Genomic DNA, 11,347 nt, shown 5'->3' with positions numbered 1-11,347 from the left:
TCGCAGGGACTCGATGCGGCTCAAGGGCTTTCCGATTCTCCAGCTATCCCTCCTCTCCACCCCTTGCCCTCCTCCCATGTCTTGCCCCTCTTCACTTTGACCAGCGGCCTTTTTTCTTTCCGACATTTCCTCTCCGATGTAAAACACAGTCCGGGGGATTTCGATCTCCAGCGGACCAGAAGGGATCCCCACTGAGGCAGTCTTTTTTGGACTCCTGGGGGTGATGTCATGAACAAGGTTCTCACTGTACAATTGCCCCTCCTGTTTGCTCTCTTGAGTTATTTCATAAGCAGCCCTGTAAGTTCTTTCTCCTTTCTCATTGATATAGACAGTTGTATCTCCTATTTTTTCTATTTTAGTAAGAAGATCCTCTGTGTGCTGGGACAAAACTGAGTGACTTTGGTGAAGTCCTGGTGGCCCCGTACCCCTCCATTCGGCCCCTCTCTCTGCTACTGTGCAGAGTAGGCTGGAGCACTCTGTGAAAGCCGATGCATGTCTGTACTGACCCTCAGCAGTGTGACACGAACTGGCCGGCTCTGCTGATGCATCAGTGACATAATTCTGCAGAGTTTCTGATGCAACTGTGCTGTCAAATCCTTCTTCTCTTTGAAAATCGGACACCTTTTTGTCACAAATGTGTGGCTCAATTTGTCCTCCCATGTCTAAATCTTTCTCTACACTCAGCTCCCTTTCCAAGCTCAATTTCTTGACCTCTCTGTCAGCTGCTTTCGTTTTCCCATCCTGCCTGATGGGTAATCTTCTAGCAAACGATATTCCCTCTGTGTTTTTAACGGACGCCACCGTGAACCCCTCGTCTCCATCTGCGTCTCCTGCCTTTTCTGCAGCCCTCTTGTCGACAAGCTCTACTTTCTTAACTTCGTTCCTGTGTAGGATGGACATTTCTGCCTCCGCATCTTCGTTTTTTAGGTGTCCATCTCTTTGCTTTCCGAACCTGTCTTTATCTAAAAAGCGTGCACATCCCATTTTGATCTTTGCTGTTGTTTCTTTCCTTAAGCCTGCTACATCCATCAACGGTGCCACTCTCTTGTCTGAATGTATCCTCTCGTGCATCTTCCTCTCGTAATATCGATCTTCATCTAAACCGTTCTCCTTCGTACTGACGACTCGATCCGAGAAGCTAAATGAGCGTTTCGGCAAACCTTTCATCAGCATATTCCTCTCGCCTGCCCTCCTATCCTCAGACTGTTGGTCATTGTGGTCTCCTGAATATTTTCTCCTCCCAGGCCTGAGGAAGTTATCTGAACTTTTGGATCGAGATGGAGGCTTTGGGTGCTCTCCAAATTTACTCAGGAGCTGGCTGACCCTCCCTCCTCTTTCAACGAACATGTTATCATCCAAGGTGTCCTTCCTATTGTCTTTAATGACCGTTGCCTGGCCACATGGTCTCTCTTTCTCTTTGTCTCTCAGCCAGGACATGCCTGTTCTGAGCTCCTTGCCCATACTCTCCCTCCTTCCATCCACTGTGCACTTCATCTCTCCCTCCTCTCTCCCTCCTCCTCCTCCTCCTCCTGGATTCCTCTCTTCAGAGCTTGCCGGGGGCTTTATGATCAGAACCTCAGAGGCTCGTATCTCTGTGACACTCCCTCCTCCAGCCAAGATCTCCCTCAGGTCCATCTTCATCCCTCTCTTCCCCTGTTGGTCTTCCTCAGGCCTCTCCCTCTCCGCCTCCCTCCATCTACCCCTTCTCTCATCGCTGCCTTTCCTCTCCTGTTCAATGATGATGATATTGTCGGCCCGTATGGTTCGGAGACAAGAGAGGGGAGAAAATGAACCAGTTGACTCTGTTTCTTTTTCTTCCTCATCTTTTCTTACTTTCAGGAATTCCCTCTCCTTGGCTGCATCTCTAACTGACTCTTTCCATGGGCCTTTATCTTTTTCCGAGGCCTCCCTGTTATTCTCTCTTTCTCTTCCTTGACTCCTGTCCCTGCTCATGTCTCTTTCCCGCCCCTCACTCAAACCTCTATACCTTTCTATTTTCAGCTCGATATCTCTCCCTCTTCCAGGCTCCCCATCCTGACCCCTGGGGTTCAGTTTGTCTTTCTCTCTTTCTTTTACATCCACCTCATTCCCTCTCTCCTTCCACGCACTCTGTGTGCGAATAAATGGGTTTTCATGGACTGGAACTATAGTCTCCACAGACACCTCACTCGCTGGTTTAGGGTCTGCATCGAGCCATAGTCCTTGATCAGGACTGAGTGACAGTTCACTTCCCAAATTAACTGTTACAGGGCTGTCTGTGTCACTCAGACCATCAGATGGAGATCTGACATCCACCTGCAGGAGGCAGACATCTCTCTCCTTCTCCCTGTCACCAAAAGTGTCCTGCTTGGATTTCCTCCGCTGGATGATCCCTCGTTTCCACGCTGGCATGCTGGCCAACTTCTCCTCCTCCTCTTTTTCTCTCCTCTCTCGCTCCTCCTCCTCTCTCCTCTTTTTCTCCAGCAGGAGTTGCTTCCATTCCGGCAGAGAGGAGACAGACATAACAGACAAGCTGCAAATTTTTTGGACAAGATGGTCAGCGTTCCTCTTTTGAGTGTCTGGGATGGATCTGGAAAAAGGAAAAAGGAAGAGAAAAGGAAAATCTTGAAATAAAATCAATTCTCTCTCACAGCCATGTTTAATAGAGATGCACATTATCCAAATTGGACTTTTGGCACATCATTCTGTTACAAATCTATAAACTGCACAAGTGTAATCTGAGAGTAGAGAAGTATTTGCAACATTTAATAACATATAACCAAATTCAAATCAATGCACAAACAAAGCAGGACAACTTTTATTAATAGCAGCCTGCAGACCTACCTGTTGCACTGTGTCAAACTTTCATCTTTACACAAAACAGCATCCTAAATTGTATAAAATTAACTTGTAGCACATAATGCACAAGTAATAGACAATGACTTTATGTTTTAGTGCAATATTTATGATGAAAATGTTAAACCAAACTCACCAAAATTCCAGTTTTTGCATGAATATTACTGTATCCGCTTCGACTTTACAGGTGACATCTCCACAAGAACGACTGTGCGTCTTGGCTGTGCGCAATACGCTCCACTCTGCGATGGAAAATCTCCTCTACCTCCAACCAACAGACTAATCTATACTTTGTTTTTTTCCTAAACGGTGGGTTTAAATTACCGTTGTAGGACCCGGTCAACTCGCCCTACGACCTGACAGTGCAGCAGAGCTTGAAAACACCTCCACCGCCGCTATAGTAAATATTTTCAGCCTCCGAGCCGCAGGACTGTAATCCGATAATTACATTAAATTCCGTCAGGAGAGTTTAGTGCCACACACCATATTGTCGGACCTAAGAAAAGGCGTTTAGAGAGCACTGCCGTCTGCCCGGGCACCAACCCCCCCTCCACACCTCCTCCTCCTCCTCCTTGTCTCTTCCACTCGTCCTGCAGGGCTTATTGGAAAAGATGTGGAGTTGGAGGGAGGTGGTGGTGTGAGCAGGGCAGAGCTGCAGGAGTTTACCTGAGACGAGGATGGCACTGTGGCACGTTTTTAAAACTACTTTAAGACTATAACTACATTTTCATGCCAGGACATCCTCATGATTTGGAAGCTTATTATAAAAAAACAAGATCAAAGCAACTTGACTTCACTTTATTCACCTGTAACCTGTAAATGATCCCAAAAAATACCAACATACATGTGCTGGTAATCTTAACAGAATAAATAAAGTCTTGAAATATGGACAATAATTTGGACTTTTTCTGATTATAAAAGTTTCCAAGCAGAAGATTGTGATTATCTTCACAGCAAAAACAGTGTATTTTACAGTTTAAACATGTCTGAAATAATGCCAAACACCACAATTTCAGAGGCACAGTTCAAATAGCCTCAAGATTTAAAGGGCTACTCCATCATTTCAGTATTGCACTTCCATAAAGTATGGGAGTAATTCCAGTAATTCAACCTCACAACCCCTTTCATCATCCTCCACGCCTGGTAAATGCCCGCTTCTTCCAAATTTCACATCTCTTTTTATTGTTTTTGCAAAAATTTGAGTCTCTAGCTTGATCTGGGATCACCCGGATGACATCATCAGGGTTTTATTTTTCAGACATCAGAACGATATTTAAACATCAGTTTTCCAAGGCTGGGCTGAACTTCTCATGATGAGTAAACTGGTGGAGTGCCCCTTTAAAATAATTCCTTGATCTGCAGAATAGGGAGTAATTAGGGAAGCTCTGCAGTTATTTCTCCAACTTTATTTTTCAAGTATTCCTCCATTGTTTGGCAGGCCTGTAATTTAGATCTTATTACATATCGATGTGACCGGGAGTGTGAAATGAATATTTTCTTGTTGAAGTTTTAGTTCGTTAGTTTCCATCTGAGCATATCAAATCAAATGTAAGATTGTTGTCACATTTTCAATGTATATGTAAGTGGATTTTTTTTTCTGCATACAGACCAAGAGAGCGAATAACTTTTAACTCAACAGCTAATAAAAACAAATGTAACCAGTAAACAAATGAAAAGTTCATATAAAAGAGTGCAAATAAACCAAAAGCAACTTCTATAAACTGGTGTAACTTTGCCCTTAAAATAAACAAAAGACCTGATAAAAAAAAAAGATGAGACGACACCAACAGTATACAGCTTATTGCATTTATTTAACATGGTCTTGAAAATCCTTAAAATGATTACCGTCATCACATTGAGGCCACAATGCAGACATGGAAAAAACTAATAACAACCTACAATAGATATACAGTATAGAAGATAGCAGTACTTTGAAGTTTGAGAAAAAATACTGGTCACTCTGCTAATAAGCAGTTCATTTAAGACACGAGTCACTTAGATTATCAAGTAAGATGAAAAGGTCTGAAATACCAAACCCAAGCAGTTTGTTCAGATTCAAGTGGATTGTGGTTAGTTTTACATCACTGTCAATGCGCCCACAACCTCAGCAAGTGAGGAGTACATTCATAAATCTCAGAAATGCCACGAGACTTGTTTTCATTATAGCTGCAAATCGTGAAAAAACAAAGCTGCATGTTTGTGCTTTCGCCAAAGTGAAAACTCAGTATGACATTCGTATTCAAGGAGACTTAAATATAGAGTCAGTGTGCAGAGAAAATACAGTGTACTGTATCTACAGATGGCACATAGAATATAACAACCTGTAAAAAAAAAGAAGACATTTTTAGTACTACACAGAATACAGAATACAATTTCATACCCGTTTCAAAATCACACCATCCAAAGTATGAAAGTATGATGGATAGGATGATGTGGTCTACAATTATTTATTATTATTATCATTATCATCATTATATATTTTTTTTCAGTACTTCTTGCAGTATATCATTTAATACAATGAAATATATTAATGTGACCAGAAGTTTTAGAAAATTCATAGATTGATTGATTATTTCATATTAGTTTATAAACTTGTAGTTTATCGATGTATTACGTCACTTTTTAATATCGTCTAAGACCTTTTTTTCTTTTGAGGAAACTCAATTAGAGAAGTGACTAACGATTATTTTCATTATCGATTTATCTATAAAATATGTTCTTGATTAGTCATTTGATCGATAAAATGTCAGAAAATTGTAAAAATATGTCAATCATTGTTTTGTCCCACAACCCAAAAAGACTTAAAGTTTTCTATCATAGACACTAAGAAAACAGAAAATATTCACATTTTAAAAAAACTGGAAGCTGAGAACTTTAACATTTTATCTTTAAAAATCACTCAAAATGATTAAACGATTATCAAAATTAGTCGAAGATTAATTTTCTGTTGATCAACTAATAGATTAATTGGCTTAGTGTCGCAGCTCTAAACTGAATTCAATGACACCCTGTCACAGTTATCACAGCTCTTGAAGTGACTTCCTTTAGTACCAGACAAAAAAAACCCAGACATGACATTTTTCATAAAGGAAGTGGAATAAAATCTCATTTTGTAATGAAACTTAACTTTTCTGAAACCACATATGCAGTGAAAGGAACATTTAGTCTCAAGTTGCAAATAGTTCAGTTCGAGTGTGGTCACGCTCCGTTAGCAGAAATGACCGGTTTGTTCTTATTCAGCACGGCAGATATCAGGCTCGCGGAGGATCACAGACGCTCGTTGGGTTCATATAAACAGTCAGTTGTTGAACAGTGTTTCTGGTTAATATTTAGACAGCAGTCAGCTTCACGTCACAGCAGGTAAAGAAAAGTTTCACTTCACTTCTCCTTGTGGTTGCTCTTGTGTTTGCCGATGGTGTCGGCGCTGCCCCGCTGTGGCTCGGCGAAGTCCTGCATCTTGTGATTAAGCTGGACGCAGAGGTAGGCTAAATCCTGTTTGTCCAGTGAGTGTGCCAGGGCCAGGTAGGTCGACAGAGTCAGAGCCAGCAGCAGCCTGTCCAGAGACAAAGCCGGCAGGAGCCACAGCACGACGCCCAGCTCCAGACACACCGGGTGGCGGAGGTGAGACAGGAAGCGCTGGGCACGGGGCGACTTGAACGACAGGGGGTCTCCCAAACCAATACACTCATAATACACCTGAGAGAGAAGGAGGGAGGGGAGGGGGAGGCAGTGTGAGAGGTAGAGGGAGAGGGAGAGAGAGGGATGGAGAGTGAATTAGGTTAAGCAGCATCACCAATAATGAGTCAATCTATTTACGTAACATTTTAGAGGTTTTCATATCCCTATCATGGATTACACAGCCCCTCTTACTCATTATTTGATCTCTTTTAATAGGTCATGTTGCTGTTTTCGGCATCCAATCAAAATGAGGATATTAGTACTTGTTGTGGATGTGAACTGCTGAGTTAGATGTTGAATTAACTGAAATGTTGATCCTCTTGAGGCTCTCATCTGAGCCCAAAGAGATTTGTCTGGTGTTCAGTATTTGACAGCCAACCACACTAAATAAATGTGTTTCCTGAAGAACAGAGGGGCAAAAAGTCTAATCACAACTCAATGTGTGAGCAGAAGTTGCTAATTTTCAAGTTGCACGGGGCGAAATGTCAGAATTACATGTGAAAGTACATCTTTCTTTAACTTTTGGTGAAACAGGAAGAATGCACCACAGTTATGACACCTAAAAGAAACTGTAATTAATCACATATTAGTAGGTTCAGGTTATAAACTGGATTGTGATACGTTACATGGCTTTGATAATGAAGCTAGCTACTCTGATGAAGGAACATTTTTACCTCCACAAACCAGATTGTAAGACGCTGCCAACCTGATGTCACATCACACCTCTGAACACAGGAAAGTGAGCGAAATGTAGCTCAACCTAAATGTGGTTGCTTTCAGATATTTTAGGTTGTAACTATCAGTAAGTCTACCCTAAGCCATCTCATTTTTATAACGCTGTTTTTTTGGTGAAAACCACTTGGATTCGAACTAGTGTTGCATATCTATATTGTTTCCATAGAGACACAAAACTGTGCATCACAACATGAAACACGTTAATGTGATTGGCTATAATAAGATCTAAAATGAGTCATCACGGAGAAAGTTACAGACAACAGAAAGTTGCATACTGTCACGTTGCAGCTACAGACACAGTCCCTTCCTGCTCTCTGTGATCACCTAGTTTACATTTCTTCTGTTTTTGTTATCAGACAACAGAACTAGCTCATAAATACTTCCTGTTAACCAGCTGTCATTCTCAACCTGCTGCACTGCGGCCATAATATCAGTATTTAACAAATCTACTTAAATACAGGTTTGTGTGTGTACCACTACACAGAAATTTAAAATGATCAATCATGGAGAAGCTTAGAGGTGATATGAAGTTGTTCTTAACTTCACTGAACCTCAGTGGGCTGCTTACGTCATAGTTGTGCAAAAGTTCAGTGTTTTCCGTACACACAAGATTTATGCACTCTGGAGACCATTTTTGAAAAAAGCTACTGTATGTTTGTGGGTGAGAAAAATGCAGTTTTAGTTTGCACAGAGGGCTGAAACAGAGAGAAAAAGATGCATTTTTATTTTTAAATAAACGTGCAGAAGGTTTTTCACCTATATACCCTGTAAAAATACAGTGGTTTAGCAGTTAAGAAACTGTAATGACAATGACCCTTGTTCAATTTAACTGGAGACCTTTACTGTACATCATTCACCCTCTCTCTTTCTTCCCTTTGTTTCACCTTTCAATTGTTTACTGTCAAGTAAAGCCAAAAATGCCCCCAAATATTTCCTATTACTGACATGAATTACTGATAAATTATTTTTTAATCATTTTCTAAGTATAAGCTTTGGTTACCTGCTTGATACCCAGCAGTTCTGGGTAATCAAAGATCATGAAGATGCTGCAGATGATGGCCCAGCAGAGGAAATGCAGAGTGAAGCAGAGCAGAGGGAACCAGATGCTCCAAGGTGCATCACGCACCGACCACAGACAGGGGGCGCCAATCACCGGCTGCCAATAACGCATCAAGATCTACATGCAGGACGAAAAGAGAGATTAATAAATGATGGTTAAAAGAATAGTTTGACATTTTGTGTAACACTCTTGTTTTCAGAGTTGGATGAGCACTTTCATATGAGACTATACAGCCAGCAGCTCGTTAGGTTAGCTTAGCATAAAGAATGGAAATAACTAGCCTAGGTCTGTCTGTTGCAAAATTCGCCTGCCAGCACCTCTAAAACTCACAAATCAACACATCATATCTCGTTGGTTTAATTTGAACCAATCTGAAGTGTAAAGACATCCATTTGCTGTTTTTATGGGGGACTATAATGTTTCTTCTGGTTGCCTGGCAACTCCCCAGAGCCATAAAAGTAGTCTGGGAAATAACCCCTAGTAAAAATGGCTAAGTGTCATTTTTACACTTGGTTTTTTGGCTGCATTCAACAAACAAGATGTGACATGTTCATTTATGAGCCTTTGAGGTGCTGGTTTTCAGTCTTGATGCAAAGATAAGCATTCCATACCATCATATTTACTTAACAGACAAATATGAGAGTGTTGGTTTGGTTTGGTTTTCTCACCCAACTTTCTGCCTGAAAGCAAATATATAAAGTATATTCTCCAAAAACTATTCCTTTAAGAGAATGAAACTGTATTACAAATCCTAAAACGCATCAAACAGTTTAACGAGCATCACAACCATTAATCACCAAGTTATTTATCACACTATGACTCACAGTAAATTAATGCAATAAAATCAAATATTTCCATTCTTAAGGTGTGTGTGTTCTTGTACCTGGAGAGCGAGTGCAGTGCTGAAGCAGTACGCCGTCCTGTTCAGGACCCCCAGCACTGACTGGCAGGCCTGTTTGACGGGCGACCAGGCGAGCAGACTGTGCTGTGCGGTGAAGAGAGCGAGCAGACCAACATCCACAAGCAGAGACTTCAGGACAGAGCGGTCCTGCAGGGCCACCGACCACGGTATGGAGTCTTAAGATGTGTGAATAAACAGGGAAAAGTCACTTAAAATTCTCATTACCAGTTATATTTATATTGTCATGAATTTATTTAATTATGTAAATTTACATTAAACTACATAAAAAAAAGCAGCAACCATTTACTGATGTATTAACTGTCATTATTCATATTTCAGTTTCAAGTTTTAAATAAATCTGAAATATAAAAACGTGCTTACACACTCACAGAATAATAAATCAATGTAAGTGAAAAGATGCCAAAGCTTATTGAGCCTACCTTACAAACAATACAAAAATTAGGGAATATATGAACAGAATAAACAAACTAAAAACATTATTGGTGATTTGGGACAAGATAATAACAATGACAGATAATAACAGATAATATTCAGTGCAGGGAGTGGCAGAAAACTTGAATGGGCTTATTCAAATCCTCCACCTAAAAAATTTAAAAATTTCACAATATTACAGAAAATATTTTGACCACATGAACGAGTGTGCACATGTGTGTGCAAGTGTCAACTTTAATGTCCTGAGGGAAATTTGTCTTTGGCACTAGTGCTACACAGAGCTGCAGCCAAACAATACAATACAGAGTGAAACAATCCATATCTGACAAGACAATGCAGTGGAGCACTAGTGCAAAAAGTGCTGCACATAGCGGCAATGACAAAAGACATGGCAATGCATAGACAATCTGATAATGCAGTGGTGGACAATGCAAAAGAAGAGCGATGCACACAGCTGCAATAAAACAATAAACAAATATGAGACATAATCAATGTAATTTAAGACTGAGCAGACAATGCAGCGGTGCACTCAGACACAAAGTTTAAATACATCTAATTAGAAGAAGTTTATTCCAATATGCATCTTCCTTTTTTAACACACTGCATCCTTAACAATGTAAAATCATGACCTAATAACATACAGCTATCCATGAAATGAAAGCATAAAGAACACACAGGTACAATTTGTAGTTAAAAGTAGATTAGTAGTAGTTGTACACTTTTTATCAAAAACTGGCCATTTTAATCAGCGTCAGAAAAAAGAGACATATTTTATGCAGGAAAGAAGAGGAAAGAAGGGCAGTGTTTACAGAGCTACAAAGGTTATAGGACAAGTGGAGGCCAGGCTATTGATCTGCTTGAAAGTGGGGACTTGGTGGAGGGGGAAAACATCCCTGAAATCTAAATTTTTGAGAGTAACTGGACCAATTACTAAGACTGTAGGCTAGTAGATTTGGACAACAGTGGATGATGAAGAGATTAAACATGCTCATGCAAAACATGACACAAAATCAGCACCCTGAATGACACATTATGGAGCCCTTTTACTGTAGCACACGCGAATACAGAATAAATGTAGGTGTCATTGTGCTGAATTCAAATATATCTGTATACTGGGTTTTTTCCCCCTGCAATCAAAAGATTTTACTATTTAAAAACAAGCTGTAACGCTTCACAGACTCATATAAAAACCTATATAAAGTCGATTAAAAAAAAGCAAGCCTTTCATGAAAGAAAAAGTCGTGTCGCCCAACGTGGGGCTCGAACCCACGACCCTGAGATTAAGAGTCTCATGCTCTACCGACTGAGCTAGCCGGGCACTGCCACCTCACGGCCGCTCACTGCTATATCAAGTGACACACGTGGATATACTGTGGCTGAAATATTTGCAAATCAGTTAGGGTATATGTGTTTTTTTTTTCTTGCTCATTAGCCATAAAGATTTAATTTTTGGTATAAAACAATTACTCCACTAAACTCTGCTAACTTTTCATGGAGGCCCGCCAGCCGCAGTCTCACGGAAGCTTACCTTGACACAGCGTCGTGTCCCCGGTGATGTTGTGGTAAATGGCTTGAAATGATACGAACCGAATAAAATCCGCGCCGGATATGAAGACAAACGCAAAGTTCAACAGAGACACGGTGCAGAAAAAACACACGCGTAACGTTGCCGCCACTGACGCCAT

General features: G+C 40.8%; 1 protein-coding gene across 1 annotated transcript; it reads right to left on the bottom strand.

Annotated features, from left to right (window-relative positions):
* Positions 1 to 6,132: 6,132 nt before the first annotated feature.
* nrm (nurim) lies at positions 6,133 to 11,347 on the bottom strand. Its single transcript, XM_062436301.1, has 4 exons — positions 11,191 to 11,347; positions 9,192 to 9,385; positions 8,249 to 8,425; positions 6,133 to 6,531 (listed from the first exon to the last, which is right to left on the bottom strand). The coding sequence occupies exons 1-4, from the start codon at positions 11,345 to 11,347 to the stop codon at positions 6,214 to 6,216; spliced, it is 846 nt and encodes a 281-aa protein (XP_062292285.1). The 3' UTR covers positions 6,133 to 6,213.

The sequence above is a fragment of the Scomber scombrus genome, chromosome 16, assembly GCF_963691925.1.
Source record: "Scomber scombrus chromosome 16, fScoSco1.1, whole genome shotgun sequence".
NCBI lineage: Eukaryota > Metazoa > Chordata > Actinopteri > Scombriformes > Scombridae > Scomber > Scomber scombrus.
This window is presented reverse-complemented; position numbering and strand designations above follow the sequence as displayed.

What these genes read in the sequence shown, in the direction of transcription:
- nrm (XM_062436301.1), bottom strand. Translation starts at nt 11,347, where the DNA reads ATGGCGTCAGTGGCGGCAACGTTACGCGTGTGTTTTTTCTGCACCGTG. An exon ending in GCACTGCACTCGCTCTCCAG is followed by an intron (nt 8,426 to 9,191) that starts GTACAAGAACAC and finishes TCCTGCATGTAG; the next exon opens with ATCTTGATGCGTTATTGGCA. An exon ending in AACTGCTGGGTATCAAGCAG is followed by an intron (nt 6,532 to 8,248) that starts GTAACCAAAGCT and finishes CTTCTCTCTCAG; the next exon opens with GTGTATTATGAGTGTATTGG.